We start from the raw sequence: 22,673 nt of genomic DNA, 5'->3' as shown, positions 1-22,673 counted from the left end.
TTCAGCACTTTGAGCTTCTGCCTTTGGTTTAACAGGCCACAACTTCACTGTTTTGATTCTGTCTCACCACACTGAGCGAACACATACTTAAATAACATTGGTGTTATTTATAGATAGGCCTATCTTTTTCTGTATTTGTATCTTTTCTTTAGAAAGATTTGTGCTCATATTATCCTTGATTGATTTTCACTTCTGGTATCTTGTAAGTTGGTGGTCAACTTTTTCAGCCCTTCATGATGTCTGTATACAGCCACCAATTTGTACATACCTGTCTGTATGTAGAAAGGTTTTTACTGAACAGTTCAGTGCTGCTCATAAAGCATATCCCAGTGAGCTCAAGGTAATAAGTATTAGCACTTAGCTGAGAATATCAAAAATGTTATCAACTCAGATCTAATCGTATTTGGACAATGGTGTCTGGACAGTCAGATAATAACTTCAGCCTGAAACCATTTGAGTGAGGGGGGTTGTCCCCTTTGAAAGCCCAACCCATCTCTGCCAACAAGTCTGTTACAGAATCGTCCAATCTTACTTACTGTAAATGGGAGGAGCAGGAAACTAAGAGTTTTTCAGAGGGCGGACAGAAGTACAGAAGAAGCACACCATGTTGAGTTAGATATAATTCATAGGCCACTACAGAGAACACCGTACGTAAACACTGTAAGTCCATTTTTTACAATCCAACAATTACCTTACAATGTTATTGTAAAATATGTGTGCAGATTCATATATTCGTATAACAGTTATTTGGTTATAATGAATGTTTACTTACAAAAATAATATCAAAAGCCTATATATTATCTGATATATTTGTACGCCTACTCGGACCAAAATGTATATTTGTAGACATTTCACTGCTCTGCTTATTCAAAGTTATACTATGGGCCTCAGACCTCAATTAGGAAATTCAATGTCTTATAAGTCAGTGACCTCAAGGTGTGGCACTCTCTGTGCATTAAAAAGTCGAAACTACTTTTCTCAGCAAACATAATGAATATAGGAGAGTCTTCAAGTTGTTCGATGAAAGGTTTAAGTGCCTGTAGCCTATTTGGCCGTGCATTTTTTTCATAGCCCTGGTGATGAATTTAACTCTAGTTGTAGAGGATGAGGATGTCCTGGATACGTGCATGTCAAGCATTGCATTCTTTACTAATCTGCACCTCTCATCTATATTTCTCTGAGCGGAGCTTATCTCTTTTTCTCCATGTGTTATAACAGTCAGTTTCCTGTGTAAACATGACACACTGACAGTTTGAGAATCCTGTGAAGATTTTTCCTCAGAGAAAACATATTTTGTCTGTGAGCAGAGTTTCAAATAGAAATACAACATCCTGTTTTTGATTGATTTTGGATTATATTTTAAGAGTAGAAAAATGCTATTTCATTGAAGATAATATAAATAATAATAATAATAATATAAAATACATTTACATATCCACTGTGTTGCTGTTGGTAAAAGGAGTTTGGTCTGAGCTTCTAGAAGCATTTAAAAAATACTTAAAAATCAATTAAACATTATGCTTGAAATTCTAATAAATGGCTTTCTGTTTGCCAAAAGTTAAAAATGGATCCTACATTTTGGAATATTAATATCCTAATGTTGTCTTTTTCTCAGGTACTCTGAAGCAAAGAAATGAATTTACTCCAACAGCTACAAGTGGCAGTCTACCCAAGAGAAACACACCCTATAATACAGTGTATAATTGACAACAAGCTCAAGGAGCTAAAAAAACTTTTAAACAACGACAACACTAATCAAGCTCACCCATGCATTGAGTTGAAGGACTTCATAACACCACTGATTGCTGCTGTTGTATATAATAGAAGAGATATTTTTACTTTCCTTCTGCAGCAGGGTGCAAACCCCAACTGTGCCTCCAACACATTATTGACACCTTTGCATTATGTGTCAATTTACAAAGGACCAGTTTTGTTTGTGGAGAAGCTGCTTGAAGCAAAAGCTGATCCAGATGGATGTAATTTCCAGCCTTTCACACCGCTGCAAACTGCTGCCATCAATGACAGGGAGTCTGTCTTTAAAGTGCTCATTTCTGCTGGTGCAACAATCTCAGTGTTACCTGTCAGTCATGAACATAGTACTCACAATGTAAAAATAACCAAAATGATTGATGACCTAGCTTCGAAAGGACATGAATTATGCTCCAAAATCAGATATTTCCTAGATATGGAAATTGCTTTGCAAAGGGGGCCACCTGAAAAAGTGTTGCAAACATTTGACAGTCACATGCTGTTGGAGCATCCTCAGACTCACCTGACCATGATTGAACCACTTTTTAGTGTTACTGGAAAAGGTGAAGAAGAATACCGCCGGAGAAGTATCAAATGGCTAAAGGACACTGGAAATCTGAACTCCTACATTGCAGGTGCAGTTTGTCGCTTTCCAAACATCCCTAAGATATATGTCAATATTGCAATTGTAAGTTTGAATGCAGTTCTGTGCACTGTGGAAGAGATACCAAATGAACAAGCACTAGCTATAATCCCCCATCTACTGGAACATCTTAGCTCAGAAGGGATTTCTGCTATATGGCAACTTGTTCTGCAAACACTATATGTGATAACACAGAAAACAAAAGGCACGGATGGCTGGGACTGCAACTTTACTGAGAAGTTAGGCAAAACAATTGCTCCTTTTGTGCAAGAAAAACACGAGATTACCATTAGAATCCTCACTTACGGTATATTTGGAAACATGCTTTCATTTGAACATGCATCTGAAATCTTTACATCAGTGGGGATCACCTCAGTGCCCGAGGACGTACTGACATCTGCAGATATGCTCATGCTAAAAGATATGAAAGAAGCGCTCAGACGACTGGATAATCATTTCAGCAAACCAACATTGGAACACGAGGACAGTGCAGCTGGACCTGGATCCAAGAAAAAGAAGAAGAAAAAGAAGAAGAAAAAGAAGGGAACGCAAGAAGAGCAAAGAGACGAAGTTTGCACCGCTGAAACTGATCCAATAGCAGTTCCCATTATGGAGTCAACTTCAAATGTTAAGCCATTACCACCTGTCAACACCACTACGTCATCAATAAAACACAAATGGCTACAGATCAGCAAGAGGTGGAGAGTAGAATTAGAGAACCTTCTGAGCACTGATGAAAGTAAAGTAACCAGAATTAAGAGCATGGTTTATGTGAATGATGCAGAATTCCGCATAGCGAGGGGAAGTGATGGAACTGAAGTCTTCTTGGGGCTGAGAGACGATGGCACTGAAGTTGCTTTGAAGAAAATGAATAACGCCAACTTTCAAGTTCTGAAGAATGAGGAAGGAATTCTACGACTCCCAGAGCTTGATCATCCATCTATTGTACGATATGTTGACAATGCGGAGGATGAGAACTTTGGATATCTTGGTCTTCAACTTTGTGAATACACATTGGAAGAATACATTGATCTCAAAATCAATGATGGTGGTCTGATGAGAAAGAATTTTGTCCATCAGCTTCTGGACAGTTTAAGGGTTCTTCACTGTCACAACCCTCCAATTCTCCACCGGGATCTCAAACCACAGAACGTTTTGATTGGTAAGACAAGTTCAAATATCCTGAAATTATAGAATTCACCTTCTGAAAATCAAATAAAGTACAGCAATATTTGAAATCATAGTTCTATTTCGTTCCTACTGACCGCCAGAGGCGGTGCTTACAGCACTGGATGTTCCATCGCGCGCATGCGCAGGTCGAGATCTTTATACCAACAAAGTCACCTGTGACACCGGAATGTCTATATATTCCGGAAGTCACCTGAGGATCTGTTCCTTCTATTTTCTCGCGGATTAGCAGGACACACACAGAGCGTGTGTGAGAGAATATACCGAATAGCTTTGTCGCAAGTAGCTTGTACCTACGGGTTGGTGCTTCGATCTAACGTCGACCACCAAAGGCTGCGACTGGCAATTGTTTCTACTACGGCTGCGGCCGGGCAGGGGTGAGTAAGTGTGAAGGCTACGCGTGGCCGCCGGCTACCGCGGTAGCTGTCACCTTCCACCTTGCATTATTGAGCTCGTAACAGTCTGCGACTAGTTTCACAGTCGCCGTGTTATTATTTCAGTCGCGCCGTTGCTTGTGTGCTTTCACTAAGCCCGGTGCTGATTGTATGCTCGACTATTGTTTTCTAAAGAGTGCCAGGTCAGTGAGCGGCGTGGGCATAGCCGCCACGGTAATTGCTAGCTTTGCTGCACTGCTGCTTGGGTGCTGTGTCGCCTAGGCCAGTTGCTACTTGATTAGTTGCCAGTGAGCGGCTGGGGTTAGCGCCGCCACGGTAAGTTCTAATTTCTTTTTGCTAGCTGTTGCGCTGTGCTCGGGTGGTGAGTTCGCCGGGGCCGGTTGCTTACTTTGATTTAACTGTTAGTGAGCTGCGAGGCATAGCCGCCGCCACGGTATTTGCTAGCTTTGCTGCACTGCTGCTTGGGTGTGTGTCGCCTAGGCCAGTTGCGTACTTGATTTATCGTTTTTGCAGGGGCGCGTCGTGCTCGGGTGCTCTCGCCTAGGGCTCGATTGCCTAAGCCTGTGTTAATTTGCCTCCAGTAGGCGGCTTGCGGGTAGCAGAGTCACCTTCAAGGGGTTAATTTTGGGGTGTCACACCGGTGCTCGGTGCTCTCGCCTAGAGCCCGGCTGCATAGCCTACTAATTAATTTGCTATTTGCTAATTAGTTACTGAGATAGGGTAATTAACTTTGCCATTATGTCAAGCGCCCATAATTGTGTCATCTGCTTGGCCTCCCTGCACACAGAGGATGGCCATGACCAGTGCTCTGCATGTCTGGGGGTTGAGCACCTGAGGGAAGCACTGTCGGATGATCCATGCATGAATTGTAGTTGCATGCCTCATGCACTAAGACTGGCTAGGCTGGCTGAGGTGGAGGGACTAGGGTTGCCCCCGTCGGGTGCGGGTCCTAGTGGCGCCAAGCGGCGCTCCTCGGCAGCTGGGGGACCCCCCGGGAAGTCCCATAGGGTAGACGATTTGACAACCCAAGTGAGCACGCTATCGGGGGACTTGGCTCAAATCAAAGCCCTCTTGGAGAACCTCCGACGGGCACAGGGTGTACCAACCGCTGCGTGTGTTCCCGCGGCTGCGCAACTTTCCTATTCAGAGGATGATATGCTGTCTACAGCATCCTGTAGTCTCTTTACAGAGGAGGGAGAACAGATCGACGAAGCGTCCCTGGCTTCTCAGGCTTTCTCCCAGGGGTCGGCGGCCAGCTCGGCAAGAGGGCCAGTGCCCAGCCGCTGCACAGTTAGGCCAGCCTTGCGTATGGCGCTGGCAAAGCTGGGGTTAGACGAGGCTCCGGTTTCATCTGCACCGGTAAGTGCATTTTTTTCCGCAGGCCGTTCAACCCTCTGTTTTCACGTTGCCCCCCTCTGAGCCGTACATTGCGGAGCTGCATAGGTGCTGGCCGGAGGCCAAGGTTTGGTCCCATCACTCTAGCGATAGCAGAGCTCTGGCAGCTATGAGAGACGCTGGGGCTTATGGCTTGGACCGGTTAGCGCCAATTGAGCCAGCGATAGCATCCTTGGTTGTCTCCCCAGATGAGGCGCTGAGGGCCGATGCGCGCTGCCCTCGGCCCCAGTGCCGAATTACGGACGACCTGCTTACCAGAAGCTACGGCATTGCTGCCCGTATGGGCCGTCTCGGGAATTCGCTTTCGCATACCGTTCTGGCTTTGTCCCAGACCATTCAGGGGTCAGAGGTTGATCCCTCAGCTCAGACCTTAAGTGAGATTTCTCTTCAGACGTTTGCTTTTATGACTAGGGAGCTAGGCAGATTAATGTCAACAATTACGTTGGCGCGCCGCCAGGTTTGGCTGGCGCAGTCCCCCCTGTCGGAGGTGTGTCGTCGGACCCTCCGGTCTCTCCCGGTTGTGCCAGGCCAGACGTTTGGGCCAGCTGCACTTCAGGCCCTGGAGCGGAGTGTACAGGCTGGCCAGGCCAGCCAGCATTTTGCGAGTTTGCGACGTCCACCGCCACCTTACTACAGACCAGGGGCCTCTGTGGTACCCTGTGCCAATAGCCCTCGACCATGTCCAGCTGGACGATCGAGGGGCCAGCGTTTCTCCGAGCAGGTTGGCCGGCGCCGTACCACCGCGCCGCCGCCACGGGAGGCATTTCAGGCGCCAAGAGGCCCGGCGCCCAGCCGCCGCCCCCCCAAGGCCCCTAGGGGCAGGGGGGGTAGGTACTGAAGCTCAAGGGCCGGCCGTCGGACGTTTTTCTCAGCAGCACCTGGACTACTGGGAAGAACAGACCACAGACCCGTGGATGGTGTTCACGCTGTCCAACGGGTACACACTACAATTCCGACGCCGGCCCCCAACTTTCAGCGGGATCAGACTTCCTGTGGTCAAAGATCCCGGCAGATCCCTGGTCCTGACCCAGGAAGTGGCCACCCTCCTGGGGAAGGGTGCCATCGAGGTAGTAGAGCCACAGGAACAGCTCAAGGGGTTCTACTCAACCTACTTTCTGGTACCGAAGAAGGATGGCGGGTTTCGCCCCATTCTGGACTTGAGACGGCTGAATCGGTACCTCAAGGTCTTTTCCTTCCGCATGCTGCGTGTTGCAGATGTCCTCCGGGCTATCGCTCCGGAGGACTGGTTCGTGTCGATAGACCTGAAAGATGCCTACTTTCATGTCCCTATTTCACAGCGTCACAGGCGGTTCCTCCGCTTTGCATTTCTGGGCAAGGTGTACCAATTCAAGGTCCTTCCATTCGGGCTGTCTCTTGCCCCACGTATATTTACAAGGTGTGTGGCAGCAGCCCTGTCCCCATTACAGGCCGGTGGTATGGCGATATTGCCGTACCTAGACGACTGGCTAATCATTTCCCCAACTCGGGAGCAGGCAGTCAGGGACACAGCCAGGCTCCTCAGCCATGTGGATCGGCTTGGCCTCACGGTCAACTTTTCCAAGAGCAACCTTACACCATGTCGGGTGGTGAGTTATCTGGGGCTGGTGCTCGACTCGGTGGACATGCGAGCCTGCCTCTCTCCAAAGCGCGTCGCTACCATTCTGCAGCTACTACAGCGCTTCAGGCGGGGGAGGTTGCTGGAATACAGCCTCTTCCTGCGACTGATTGATATGCTGGCCGCGGCATCCGGCGTGGTCCCGCTAGGCCTTCTCAGGTTGCGGCCTCTGCAGATCTGGGCCAATGGTCTCCACTTGGACCCCAAGTGGCAGAGACAAGATGGTCAGGGTGTCTGGGCAGTGCCTTTTGGCCCTCTGACCCTGGAGAGAGAGGGCGTACCTGATTGCGGGGGCGCCCTTAGGGAGGTTGGCTTGCTGGCGGGAGGTCGTAGAGACAGACGCCTCCCTTACCGGCTGGGGCGCAGTATGGCGCCACAGGACTGTCAGAGGCCAGTGGGATTCCCAGCAGAGGCTGGAGCATATAAATGTGTTGGAACTCCTTGCGGTGTTCTTGGCTCTAAAGCACTTCCTTACAGTTCTGAGAAACCGGCATGTTCTCGTCCGGACAGACAACATTTCCACAGTCTACCACGTCAACCACCAGGGGGGCACCAGATCGAGGCGGAACCTGCGGGTCGCGCAGGGGCTCCTTACATGGGCGTTCCCCCATTTCCTAAGCCTGAGGGCTGCCCATGTTCCAGGTGTCCAGAACATAGCGGCAGACCTTCTCTCTCGCCAAGGGCCACCCTCCGGGGAGTGGATGCTCCATCCGGAGGTGGTGGGCATGATTTGGGACAGGTATGGCAGGGCAGTGGTAGATCTCTGCTTCCGAAGAGACGACCCACTGTCCCCTCTGGTTCTCCTTGATGGAGAGGACCAGCCCCTTAGGACAGGACGCTCTGGCTCATGCTTGGCCAGACAGCCTGCTCTATGTATTTCCTCCAATTCCCCTTATACTGGCAACACTGGACAGAGTCCAGCGTGGCGGTCACAGCCTACTTCTGGTGGCCCCACATTGGCCAGGGAGGCTGTGGTTCCCAGCATTGCTGAAACTCCTCAACGGAGAGGCTTGGCGCCTTCCAGAGAGACAGGATCTTCTGTCTCAGGTCGGCGGGCGTATATGGCACACAAATCCGGGGCGCCTGCGGCTGTGCGTGTGGCCCCTGAGAGCCAGGACCCACTGCTGACGTCTTGCGACCAGTCGGTGGTCCGTACCATTTTTAGTGCTAGAGCACCCTCCACTAGGTTGCTCTATGCAAACAGGTGGAAGTTGTTTTCACAGTGGTGCGTGACACAGGGCGAGGTCCCGGAGACCTGCTCGGTGGTGGTGATACTGAACTTTCTGCAGTCTGTGTTGGACAACAACAGGGCTGCTTCGACCCTGCGCGTTTATGTGGCTGCAATCTCGGCTGCACATGCAAGGGTTGATAGCCAGACGGTAGGATCCCACTACCTAGTCAGGCAGTTTCTAAAAGGAGCCCAGAGGCTTCGACCACCACGACCCCTGAGGGCACCATCATGGGACTTGCAAGTGGTTCTGAGGTCCTTATGTCTACCCCCATTTGAGCCGCTAAGTCAGGCAGATCTGACGCGGCTGTCTATGAAAACGGCTTTCCTTCTCGCCATTGCGACTGCGAAACGGGTCGGTGAACTCCATGCCTTCTCAGTGAGCCAGGCGTGTATGCGCTGGCACGCAGATGGGTCAGGAGTGGTGCTCTGGCCGAATCCATCCTTCCTGCCCAAACGTTTGTCTCCCCATCACGCAAACCAACCAATTGAGTTGGCTGCTTTCAATCCCCCAGGCTCTCCGGGGGGTGCAAAGGGAGTGTCCGACCCGCTGTGCCCGGTGCGGGCGCTTAGGGCGTATGTTGAAGCGACAACCAGCTTACGTAAGACAGATAACCTCTTTGTCTGTTACGGGGGCTGCAGGAAAGGGGCTGCCCTGTCCAAGCAGAGACTCTCTCACTGGATTGTGGATCTAGTGTTGAATGCATATAGAGCACAGGGGCTCCCTGTGCCCTTGGCCGTTAAGTGCCACTCTACCAGGAGTATGGCTACATCATGGGCGGCCTTGAAGGGGGTTCCTCTTCAGGATATCTGCTCCGCGGCTACATGGTCTTCATCATGTACGTTTGCGCGGTTCTACAGAGTGAATGTCGCTGCTCCTCATCCGGTGGAGACGGCTGTCTTGTTGATGGCTGCAAGCCCTTAAGTGGTGAGTACTCTTCGTGACCTTTTTGGTATAAGTCATCCAGTGCTGTAAGCACCGCCTCTGGCGGTCAGTAGGAACGAAATAGAACGATAGTTACGTATGTAACTACGGTTCTATGAGTTCCGGATGACCGCAAGAGTTCTCTGTCACTCAGACTTCTCAGACACCGCGAGAAGATCCAGTGGAACAGATCCTCAGGTGACTTCCGGAATATATAGACATTCCGGGGTCACCTAGGTGTCACAGGTGACTTTGTTGGTATAAAGATCTCGACCTGCGCATGCGCGCGATGGAACATCCAGTGCTGTAAGCACCGCCTCTGGCGGTCATCCGGAACTCATAGAACCGTAGTTACATACGTAACTATCGTTATTAAACATAATCTTGTTTCCTGAGATTGTCTATTTACTTTGTCTTGCAGATGTTAACGGCAGGGCAAGATTAGCTGATTTTGGTATAAGTAGACGGTTACTCAAAGGCCAAACAACCTGTCGAACAGGCAGTGCAGGAACAAAATGCTGGATGGCCAAAGAGACTTTAGCAGGAGGAGCTGACACACCGTACAAGAGAAGCACTGATATTCAGGTACATTTTTCCAATATACAAACTTCTTTTATGACTTGCTGAAAAATACTTACTGAATTGTTCTGTTAATTTTAAGGTGGCAGGGATGATGATTTATTATATCCTGTCTGGTGGACACCATCCTTTCAGTGACTTACCCTTTAAAGTTGAGAGCAACATTTATGAAGGGATTTACACTCTGGACCATGTTGAAGATGCAGTGGCACAGGATCTCATTGAGTGGATGATCAATGAAGAACCAAAGAACAGACCCAAAGTGGAAGAATGCTTGAATCATCCTATTTTCTGGACCACTGAAAGGTACGAGAGAAACACTGATTGATTGATACGTTTATGGATAAAAATCCCTGTCAGCTGGTTTTTTATGAGTTTCTGTTCTGTTTATTTTGCACTTTATATATCCTAACGTAAAGTTATTCTCCCAGTGTTATGGAAATGTAACATCATATATGTATTTCAGAATAAAGAACATGAATAACATCAAACATGTATTTAAGTATTTAATCACGCAAGGAGAGAAGCAACAAGAGAATGATCAAACATTCTACTTGCAAACTACGGTAGTGCATTTCTGGAGTTTAGACAAATGCATCAGTTGTTATACAGTAGTCCATCTCTTCATCACTATGTCAATTCACTGGGTCATATAGAGGACAGTTGAAAGAAACACTTTGTCTGTAAAAGGTAACATGTAGCTCTTGATTAGAGGAAACCAAAACTAGGGAGTTGAAGACAGGATGTGTGGGGGAGGATAGCATACTGCATACCACAGGAAACAGGTGTCCCTTATCACATCTTGTAAGTTTCTACTGAATTTCTGCATTAAGGCCTTAACAGTATTTTTTCCTTTACACCAGGAGAGTAGAATACCTGAAGAAGATTGGTAACAGGGAGGAGGTGGCAAAGTATCGAGATGCTGACCAGGAATTTATTTCTCTGCTGGACAAATGTGCTGGGGAGGGAACCTTCAAACTATGGAAAGATAAGGTGACTACAACATAACATTGCATTCTTTATTTGGAATACACCTAGTTGGTATTACTGAAGTCCAGTTTACTACTTAGTATAATTATAACGTTTGGCGTTACAGTTTCCACCAGAGATTGTCCAGAAGATGGATTCCAAGAACAAAGCCTATCCTGACAACACACTGGCCTTACTCCGCTTCATACGAAACCTCCATGAGCACCAGTAAGTGAATCTGAGTTGAAATTGATTCACAGACTTAAAATGTGAAGAAGAAAAGAATCCGAACACTGAAACAGTAATTAAGCACATTTATTTATTTTTCTTATATAGTCAGATAGTTGTGTTGTTCAGTCTTCTTACAAGAAAAGAAAAGAACATCTTTGCGACACATTTTTAGATCATGGAAATTTTCCAAATAATATTAAATTCCACTAATTGCTGATACTATGAATATACAGTGGCTTGCAAAAGTATTCATACCCCTTGACATTTTCTGCATTTTCTCACGTTATAACCACATACGTACATTTATTTTATTGGGATTTTATGTGATACACCAACACAAAGTGGTGCAACATTGTGAAGTGGAATGAAAAAGAAACGTGGTTTTAAATTTTTTTATAAATAAAAAACTGAAAAGTGTGGCGTGCAAAAGTATTCAGCCCCCTGAATCAATGGTTTGTAGAACCACCTATCGCTGCCATTACAGCTGCAAATCTATTGGAGTATTTCTCTACCAGCTTTGCACATCTACAGACCACCTGCCACCACCATGTTTCATAGTGGGAATGGTGTGTATATGGTGATGTGCAGTGTTAGTTTTCCACCACACATTGCATTTTGCATTTAGGCCAACAATTTTCATCTCATCTGAACAGAGCACCTTCCTCCAACCCTTGCCAAAAGACATGCATACTCAGATGAGACCAAACGTGAAGTTTTTAATGGACATAATATATCAGTCTGTAGATGTGCAAAGCTGGTAGAGAAATACTCCTATAGATTTGCAGCTGTAATGGCAGCGATAGGTGGTTATACAAAGCATTGACTCAGGGGGGCTGAATGCTTTTGCACGCCACACTTTTCTGTTTTTTATTTAAAAAAAAAATTAAAACCACGTTTCATTTTCATTCCACTTCACAATGTTGCGCCACTTTGTATTGGTGTATCACATAAAATCCCAATAAAATAAATGTACGCATGTGGTTGTAACGTGATGTGGAAATGTGGAAAATTTCAAGGGGTATGAATACTTTTGCAAGCCACTGTACATCTACAGAACACAGTTTTCAAAAGGCAAATATTCTTGAGTTTTTTTCTTTTTTTCTTTACAGTTAAATGAAGGCAGTAAAAAAGAAAATCATGGTATTAAATTGTATTGAAAATGGCTCAAAATGACTGTTGTGCATTAGTCATTAAGACGACCTAATGTGGTCATGGGTGTGATCTTAAAACTAGATGACTAGAACGTTTTTAAGCTGGCTGTTCATTTGTTTCTTTGTTTGCATGATGATTGTGTTTGCAGGCCCAAAGATGCAGCCAACATTGATTTGATGGAGAAGTTTCCTGAACTCTTTGGATGCGTTTACAAATTTGCCAAGACCCAAGGGTGGAATTCAGAGACCCCTTTGAAGGAAATGTTTCATAGAGAAGACATCACCACCAGCTTTACAAAGCTATCCATGAACCTTCAGGAGGACCTGGGTGCCCCAGTTCAAGAGTCTCAACCCAGTGACTTCAAGTGAAGTTGAATTCAAAAAGGATTTAGAACTTCAAAAGCAAGGCACCACTATGCAACAGGACTGCACAGAAATGAAGTCCAGTGGGCTTTACTTCACCTCTGACATTGACACACCTATCACAAAGGAAAAAACACATATATCAGTGATAACCTTAAAGATGGCTTTCTTCTATTCAAGCGTCCCAGTAAGCCATGATGGTGTGCTAAAATACACCATGAAACTGAAGCAGCTAAATGGAATTCAGTCATCGTTCATTTTATTATTGTGAGATGACAAAATGTCTACAGTGAGATAAGCCTGTAAGGTTTTTGGACTTTCGCATTAGCACTTGACCTGTTGTCATAGCCCAACAATTTACACCAGGACCTGAGTGAAAGATCATTTTCCTGCTAAGGGTCTAAGAGGTTTGGTTGTCATTTACTTCATACCCTGTGGTAATGTACAGTATGTTGCCTTATCAACACTGGGGTTCTGTGTTCTGATGGACCCACAGTGCCCCTGTCTGGCCGTGATAGAATATCACACCCCTTTGCTTTTTTCATACAGGGAATGTCTTGAAAGCACAAGCCTTTAATTATCATAGCTGGGACCCCAGCACTTAGAGTGTAGTTGATACTGTAGGTGCTTTAGATTATATTGTGTAAAGTAAGAAAGGAAGAGATATATTCAGGACTGGATATAGCTAATGCCTTTTTAGAAAAAGATATGAATGGAAAATCCCTACTTACTGGTAGATAACTTTTTAGCTCAGACGAACTATAAGTGGCAAAGCAGATAGAAGCTCTTTTTATCCATTCAGTGTTTAGGTGATGTCAGGGCAATGAAACCTACTTACAAGTTATTAGAAAAGACTACTGACATGATTTAGCTTTTATTTTTAGGTTAAAACTACTGTATAAAAAGGTCCCCACAGCAGGAGTCAGTGGAATCTAATAAATGAATCTTCCCAAAAACAAAGGAAACAAAATGTTTGTGTAAATATTTCCACTCAAGTTGAGAGGCTTTTTCAGTCTGTCATTCTGTTCTTTAAAAATACTGAAAGTTGACTAACAAGCTTCAACATGTACATAAAACAAAGGCTGCATTGCCACTACCTGTTTGTCTCACTAAAGTCCCAACTGATCTTTGCACTTACTTTAAAATAAAATGTTACTGCAGCTTGCAAGAGCATGTTTTTTTTTTAAAAAAGGGTGTTTGCCAAATTCTTTTTAGATTAACCCAAAAACTGGAGAGAAGTCTACAAGTGCTTCTACTCATTAAGTGAATGGTATTGCAACTTAAAAAAAACAGTATGGAATATGCAAGCTTTATGAAATGCAGATTCTTTTATATGATTTTGTTTTAAGCATATTGAATGTTACTCTTGAAATATACTGTAAATAATCAGTTGAGTATCAAAATAAACGTGTAAAAGTATGATTGTAAGATGTGTTTTATCATTCATTAGTCGTTAGGGTAATAGCATTGACAATATTATTTTTTCTCCCCTCTGAGAATAATAATTACTTTGTTGTGGTCAACACAATTTAAAGTGAAATGTATTTATTTTACTGTCTTTGGACATGATCCGTAACAAACACTATTTTTCTATATTGACATATTTAAAGACTTAATGTGAAAGAGGTCACTCATTATGACGAACCTAAGTGACCAAACAATTCTCAGTTCTAGTTAGGTGGTTTCAGCACTTTGAGCTTCTGCCTTTGGTTTAATAACAGGCCACAACTTCACTGTTTTGATTCAGTCTCACCAGACTGAGCAGACACATACTTAAATAACATTGGTGTTATTGAGAGAAAGGCATATCCTTTTCTGTATTTATGTCTCGTATTATCTTCCATTTAATTTAATTTTTAATAGATTTTCGCCTCTTGTGTCTTTTAAGATAGTGGTTAACTTTTTCAGCCCTGATCGGTATAGCCACCAATTTGTACATACATGTACACTCACCGGCCACTTTATTAGGTACAGCGGTTCAGTTTCTTGTTAACACGCATAACTAATCAGCCAATCACATGTCAGCCACTCAATGCATTTAGGCATGTAGACCTGGACAGGACAACTTATTGAGGTTGAAACCGAGCAACAGAATGGGGAAGAAAGTGGTTTTAAGTGACTTTGAACATGGCAATGTTGAGGGTGCCAGGAGGGCTGGCATGAGTATTTCAGAAACTGCCTATCTACTGGGATTTTCACTGTAAACCATCTCTAGGGTTTACAGAGAATTGTGCGAAAAAGAAAAAATATCCATGGAGCGGCATTTGTGTGGACGTACTTTAAATGCCTTGTTGAAGACAGAGGTCAGTGGAGGATGGGCTGATTAGCTTTTTGGTTTTATAAGCCATTGAACAGGTGTACCTAATAAAGTGGCCGGTGAGTGTATGTCTGTATGTAGAAATGTTTAACTGAAGCTAAAGTTCAGTGCTGCTCATGAAGCATATCCCTATAGCTCAAGGTAATAAGTATTAGCACTTAGCTGAGAATATCAACATTTTTATCATCATCTCAGATCTTCTCAAATTTAGACAATGGCGACTGGACAGTCAGATAATAACTTTTCGAAAGACTTCAGGAAGAAAATCAGCCTGAAACAATATGAGTGAAAGGTGTTGTCTCTGTGGTGAGAAAATCAAGCACAGTTTCCTATCTACACGTTGTAGATAGGAAACAGGTTTATTTTCAATCAATAAGCAAGAAGACTCCGCGGAGTGGCGCACTTGTTCCAACACACGTGATTGTGTAACGAAGAGTGGCCCTGTTCCCTTAAAATCGTCATCTACTTAAGGGACATTTGCTCCCCAGGGGGGGAGGCGTCTAACAGTGGTTCGGAGGGGAGACAGGCTGAGAGGCAGATAGTTCTAATGTATATACATTGTTATTGTAAACCATTGGGAGGGGTCAGTTTGATCTGAGTTGGAGGAACAGGCGGGGGGGGGGGGGGGAGGGGAGTAGGAGACAGGTAAGCTGGGTGGGAGAAGGGAGGGGGAGAGAGGTTGGAAGGCAGACAGGTTTGAGATATACCTTCATATTATAATCGTGGGTGGGGCAGGCTGACCCAGAACAGCAGGAGGCTGTCTGTAGGAACATTGTCTCCTTTCAAATGTATAGTCAGGCTGGCTACTCTCCCTCCACACGGGAGAGTGAGGGGGGATGGTGGGGGACATACCAACATGCAATATATTTCATTATCCTCATGAGTCTATACAAGATAATAGCAAATGTTTCCTATTGCATTAACCCTCATGCCACCCTGGGACCATTTGGCCTTTTTTTTTGTTTAGTTTTTTGAATAACTTTGGCTGTGCTTATGTTAGCCTAATACATTTTGGCCAGGGTTAATTTTTATGCAGATCATTTCTGAATTTCTACTCAGCAACTTCATAGCACCTATAATAAAGGCAGGACATTTTTTTGTTACACAGGAGACCCTGGGACCATTTTCTGCCGTCATTGACTTCCATTTAAAACAGCCGTTTTTTCCAAATTTGATCCTGCTGACAAACCAGCATAAAATATATTTTTCTATTATTTTGTGCTTTCATCCTTGACAAAAGGCATCAAAATGTGTGATTTTCACCCCAACTACTAGTTGGTGCCCTTTAGGTATATTTTACATGGGGTTGAATGACAGGCTATTTTCCTGGTTGTTAGTCCTGCAATATTGTCGCCCCCCAAAGGTCAATGTCAAAAAATATTTCAACCTAAATGGTGTTGATGTGTTGGTAGGGATACCAGTGTGTGGTGTATATGTAGATATTGAGAAATTATGGTTTGTGTGTGTGTGTGTACAGACAGCCAAACTTCAAACACCCAAACTTGTATGTAAAAAATGGCTCAATTTGAAAGCATTAAAATCTGTAAAAACCTATCTTTTTCAAACCATAGCCATGTTGACATACATATGTAAATGTGATGATATTAGGCATGCAACCCAAACTTAAGACACCAAAATTACACTTTTTACCCCCACTTAGCTGAATTATTCATTTACTTCACCTTTTACTGATAAGTCAAAATGCTCCCTAAAACAAAACAAGAAAAAAACATGATTTTTTATAGTTTTTGTAATTTTTTAGAGTTGCAGACCTATACATAAAAAAATGAGCAACACATGAAAGGTTAGGATCCATATGGATACCTAAGGGTTGTGTCTGTGTGTTTGTTGTGAAATTATTGTGTGTGCGTATGTGTGTGTCTTTGTGTGCTTCCATATATATGCATCTAAAAGGTGCTATTTTGGGGCTTTCAAGTGGCTGCTCACCCAGCATGCACAAAAGTTCACTGAGACTCTCCCAAAACTGTGTGTGTGTGTGTGTGTGTGTGTGTGTGTGTGTGTGTGTGTGTGTGTGTGTGTGTGTGTGTGTGTGTGTGTGTGTGTGTGTGTGTGTGTGTGTGTGTGTGTGTAATAAGGCCACATTTGTTGTGGTAAAACAAATAATTTTTAGTAGTTTATATAGATTGTATTCATGTGGATAAGAATAAAGAACAGCTCAGAGCCTCTTTGATAATGGAAAATCCTTCGTAAATACTCTTTGAAATGATGCGCACTCCTGCAACTTGCAGCGCTACAAAGATGCCGATGAAGTGAAAACAAAAGTCTGGGAAAGTCTGGGTTTGTTTACACAGGTGCAACATTGACCAATGTTTTAAGTATGGGTGTAGGGCACACTGCTCATTTACAGCATGGCCAAGCATTACCAATGTCACAGACACATTTGCAAAAATTGCCAGCGAAGTGTGTTCCTCTTCCATTGAATGTCTTTTTCTCTCTCTCGCTCTCTCTCTCACACACAAACAAACACACACACACACACTCACTCATGCTCACACACAAACGCTCACACACACACACACACACACACACACACACACACACACTTTTGGGAGTGTCAGTGAACTTTTGGGTGAGCAGCCACCTGTAAGCCCCAAAATAGCACCTTTTAGCTGCATATATATCTATTCTAGCCTGTTCTACTGTTCGATTTATGTTTTTTGTGATATAAATGTTGTTGTTTCTCAAAAACTAAAAATGCAAGAATGTCAATCTTTTTGTTGATCATTAATAGATCCTATCTCGTAAACATCCACACAAAAAAATCCATTTTGCATCTATTGTATGGAAAGGGTTCAGCTATTTTCATTTTTATATATAGAAAAAGTGTCATTTCATCACAAAAACTAGCCTGAAAAGGGTAAAAAACAATGAAACATCAATGAATATTAAATATGTATGTTAAGAGCTCAAGTGGGGTAAATGGTTTATAAAAAAAAAAGTTAAAAAAAACATTATTGTATAAGGTTCTTATGGAAGTTAATTGGGAGTGGCTTCTTGTGGCCGCCAGGGTCTCCTGTGTAACAATTTATTTGCATCTGAGCATGCGCAAAAACTAAACAAGCATCAAAATAAATTTTTGTGGAAATCATTCATATGCCCTAGACCACATGTGTCAAACTCAAGGCCCGCGGGCCAGATGTGGCCCGCGAATCAATTCGGCCGATTTGAATCAATTCTGAAAAAAATAAAAAAAATAAATAATTTTTTTTTTTCCTTCTTCATGGAGCCTGTGCCATATCCGCACGTCGCATATGCTCCCAACTGTTAGGAAACTTACGTGGCTTACAGCTAGGAATGTCTGCTGAAAGTTCTACAGCTCAGGATTTTAAGCCATGAATTGATGAACTTGCATCTAAGAAGAGCTGTCAGTTTTTTGAGGGCTGTAAATAGGCCAATATATGTGGCCAAATAGCATGCTAATATTGATGATTGATTGTGTCAAGTGTCTAAGGCAGTGGTGTCAAACATCCGGCCCGCGACTTGTAGAGCACACATTTCTGAGCATTTAAAAAAAAAAAGTAAGTTAAATTAAAATTAAATCAAATTGGGAAAAACGTATTCCAAAACAACAAATAACCTCTGTATTTAAAAATAAATCAAAACAGTAGAAGTTGCACTTTTATTTAATTGTATTTTGTACTGTCTGCATGTTTGCACAAAATGTGTCCCTGTACATATAGTAAACAAAATTGGACAACTGTAAGGTCAGTGCCTGTTGTATTTGTGTATTCAAATAAACAGTTGTTTATTTGAATACACAAATACGCCGCACCTCCTATTCCCATGGCCAGCAGCAACCTTTACTAAGACATTTCGTGGTGGCTACAGAGATCCCTTGTGATCCGTGATAATGTAGGTTACATATGTAGGCTGAGTTATAAAGCATATAACAAACAAAGCTAAAGATTTGGATTTGACATATTTACGTTATTTTGCCATTATTTTACTGGTCCGCCCCACTTGAGATCCGAGAGGCTGTATGTGGCCCTCGAACCAAAATGAGTTTGACACCCCTGCCCTAGACTCTACTTATTCCACTTAAAAAAATCAACTTTGCATCTATTATATCAGAAAAAAATCATTTTCTTCGTTTTTAGGGGGGAAAAAATACTAACTTTGACACAAAAACAATCATTTTAAGCATTAAAAGCAAATGAAAATCAACTAATATTAAATATGTATGTAAAGAGCTCAAGTGGGGTAAATGGTTTATAAAAAAAAAGTTAAAAAAACATTATTGTATAAGGTTTTTATGTAAGTTAATTGGGAGTGGCTTCTTGTGGCCGCCAGGGCCTCCTGTGTAACAAAAAAGTTAGGGTGGCACAAGGGTTAATAAGTATTCCAACATTTGAGTCCAGAGATATATCATATGCAAAAATGCCACCACATCTCCTTTGAATGCCCAACCCATCTCTGCCAACAAGTCTGCCCCTGACTCGTCCAAACTGTTCTTACTTACTGTAAATGGGAGGAGCGGATAGATGTACAAAAGAAGCACACCATGTTGAGTTAGATATTATTCATAGGCTACTACAGAGGACACCGTAAGTACATTTCTTACAATCCAACAATTACCTTACAATGTTATGTCTACTTACTGAAATAATATCAATAGCCTATGTATGATCTTATATATTTGTACGCCTACTAAGAGCAAAACGTGTATATAGACATTTCACTGCTCTGCTTATTCAAAGTTATACTATAGGCCTCAGACTTCAATGAGGAAGTTCAATGTTATCAGTCAGTGACCTCAAGGTGTGGCACTCTTTGGGCATTAAAAAGTCGAAGCTGCTTTTCTCAGCAAACATAATGAATATAGGAAAGTTTCAAGTTGTTCTATGAAATGTTTAAGTGCCTGTAGCCTATTTGGCAGTGTGTTTATTTGTGTGATACATTTCACTCTAGTTGTAAATTACTTTATGTATTGAGTGATAGAGGATGTCCTGGATACGTCCATGTCCGACCGTGCATTCTGTCCTCAGAGTTAGCACCTCTTTGCTATATTTCTCTGCACAGACCTTTTGGTGTTATCCCTTTTCCTCCACAAGTTGTAACAGTCAGTTGTCAGTCCATAGTGGGCTTGTTGCTGCTCTGTTGGAACAAATGAATTCAGATGGTTGTATTTACGTAAAGCCAGATAACATGGGCACAGTGTGGGGCAAGAAAGAATACATGCTCAGATATCACATTCACGACTTTCATTGTGTGTAAAGATGGAACACTGACAGTTTGAGAGTCCTGTGAAGAGTTTTCCTCAGAGAAAACATATTGTGTCTGTTATGTGCAGAGTTCCAAATAGAAATGTAACATACTGTTTTTGATTGATTTTGGACTATAGGCTACTGTTAGCCTGGTCCAACCAGACCATCGTACTTCATTTCATTTGTACAGAAGGTCTGGAACTGCCCTATTGGCAATCGTTCACTCACTTGGAGGCGGTTGTCTGTTGAAGTTTAAAACAATTGGATCTACCCAGTGCCACTCTGGATCAGCCAACCAATCGCATAACGTTTGGTCGTGATGTATGTCATGAGCCGGCTTCTGACGGTGCGTTCCAGTTGTACAGGGAACTCAGAAATTTCCGACTTCACATGTATGTTTTAATTAGTATACAATCGCTTGAAAATAAATGTATTTATTTTATTTCCGAAGCATATATATTTATCCTTAGAATGAGCCTTTTAAATATACACACATCAGTAGGGTCGGGATAGGGTTACTTAGGGAGCGTTGCATTCTAGAACTTTCACCACTAGATGCCACTAAATATTCAGGTATTACACACTGCACCTTGGTATTTTCTCTATTTCAGAAAACATAGGCCTATGGAATATGTAAACTTATCAAAATGCAGATTGTTTTGATGGATTTTATTGTAAGAATATTGAATGTTAAACTATACTGTAAGAGAAATACTGTCTGAGAAATGGTGACAGTTTGAATTTTGACTTCAATGCTATACGTTTCATTTCCAAAGTTAATTTCTTTTGTCTATCTTAAAAGAAATGTCTATTGTGCTGATCCCTAGTCAGTTGCTGCCTTCCAGTGGTCATTTATGGTAGTTTTGAGTTTTCTTAAGTTTCCTTTTCCTTGAGTTTTACATTTCATCAAGTACGTAGCCTACATGAATGATACGTGATGGAATGTGAAACTTCCTCCTTATCCTCTGTGTGGGTTTGATTTGAACAAAGAACAGCCTAGAGGGCACGCAAACCAGTATTGGAGCCTTGGAGGAGATTTGATCGTAAATAGACTAAATATGCTAAATAAAGCCTACATTCACAATACTTCCTTCATTGTCATTGAAGATGGTTTGTTGATAGTTGTGTGTTAGTTAAGTACGGCAAGGTGTGGCATTACATTTGTTTGGGCGTTTCCATTAAACGTTTACCGATTCGATAGCCTACTTCAAAGTTCGCATTAAAGCAGGGGGATGGAGACGATCTAGCATAATAGCAGATTATGATAACGTAGGCTACTATATTCTGCTTTTCATAATATTTGTAGTATAAAAAACAAAAATATGTTATTTAAAGCTTTTATTATGCATACAACCTGCTTAAAATGTTGTGTTTCCTTATTCTTTTGAATAATTGTCTTCATTGCAAAGAGCATTGTGCTGGTATCGTCTAATCTGGTCGTATCTTTTTGCAGCCCTGGATACTGTCTGTGGCTGCGTTCAACAACTGTGTAAGCAGCCTGAGAGGAAAACTGAAGCAAAGTTTTTGGAGCTCATGAGAAGTAAGAGAGAGAGAGAGAGAGAGAGAGAGAGAGATTCCAAGAAGTAGCTGCATGAGAAAGGACTTCCTCCATCTCAAACTTGGGACTTAAAAGTGAGAGATTTTGCTGAATTACCTCCAGATGCTCAGATACCCTCTATTCAGAAAGGACTCTAAAGAAAAGGTAACAGCATCTATAACCAAGAACAGAAGAGGAAATGTAATCTTTCTTTGAATATTTCCTAAATTAAAAACTAATAAAATCCAACTGCTACCAACATCCTAAAGGGGAAACCGCTCCAAAGAAACGAAGACGAGTTATTCTCAGAAGACTGAACAAAAACTAAATAATCCCTGTTAGTAACATTAGCCCTTGAACAGGTCACACAATCTGAATACACTATATATCTGGTAAACTGGCAAACATTTCATAAGCTAAACAAAATAACAAAATAAACAGTTAGCCTAGCTCCCCTTGGATTAAACACGTAATCGTCATGGGCAGGAAGTTTGACTACCCTGCTGAAGTTAAGACAGATAAAGAAAAGAAAAAATTCAGGGAGAACAAAGTACATGATAACCCAGAGGAACTCTTCACCGAAGGAGAATCAAATACTTACAACAGGTTCTTCACTGATTCCATCGCCCACTGGGAAGACACTCTATGCAGACATTATAAAAAGAAAATCAAAAAGTCTGACGAAGATGGTCACATGTTGCAGATCTTTGAAGATGGACGCCCTAGGACTGATGAGCTTCTGCTTACCATCCATTTGTACACCAATGGAACGGTCATGGTGCAAGGGAACAAAGTCAACATGGAGACTTTTGAAAAAGATTTCCCCTCGTTCAAAGCTGCGGTGGACCAGAAGAGGAAACCTGTCACCACCACCTCATCCAGCTCTGCCCCTCAAACCCCTCACAGCTCCGATAACCAGCTCAATGAGAGGATGGCCCAGTTAGACCTGAAACCCAAATGGCAACCGATCAGTGAGAGATGGAGAGAAGAATTGAAGAAGCTTCTGGATTCTAACCCAACCATAGTTGAGAACATACGTTACGTGAAAGATATTGAATTCCGCATAGCCAAGGGAAGTGATGGAACTGAAGTCTTCTTGGGGCTGAGAGACGATTTCATTGAAGTTGCTGTGAAGAGAATGACTAGCACCAACTATGATGTGC

At 43.0% G+C, this 22,673-nt stretch overlaps 1 protein-coding gene across 2 annotated transcripts; it reads left to right on the top strand.

The window, feature by feature from the left end:
• The first annotated feature begins 1,763 nt into the window (after positions 1-1,763).
• On the top strand, positions 1,764-12,684 carry LOC307269263 (uncharacterized protein). 2 transcript variants are annotated; one of them, XM_080052167.1, is made up of 6 exons: positions 1,764-3,554; positions 9,560-9,723; positions 9,800-10,023; positions 10,584-10,710; positions 10,814-10,914; positions 12,218-12,684. In XM_080052167.1, the coding sequence occupies exons 1-6, from the start codon at positions 2,123-2,125 to the stop codon at positions 12,435-12,437; spliced, it is 2,268 nt and encodes a 755-aa protein (XP_079908293.1). In that variant the 5' UTR covers positions 1,764-2,122; the 3' UTR covers positions 12,438-12,684. The 2 variants fall into 2 exon arrangements, with proteins under 2 accessions (XP_079908293.1, XP_079908292.1); XM_080052166.1 differs by having other exon boundaries at positions 10,581-10,710; positions 12,218-12,682.
• The last annotated feature ends 9,989 nt before the right edge of the window (positions 12,685-22,673 follow it).

The sequence above is a fragment of the Ammodytes marinus genome, assembly GCF_949987685.1.
Source record: "Ammodytes marinus genome assembly, chromosome: 23".
Taxonomy (NCBI): domain Eukaryota; kingdom Metazoa; phylum Chordata; class Actinopteri; order Uranoscopiformes; family Ammodytidae; genus Ammodytes; species Ammodytes marinus.
Note: the sequence above shows the minus strand (reverse complement) of the source record. Positions and strands in the feature narration are given on the sequence as shown.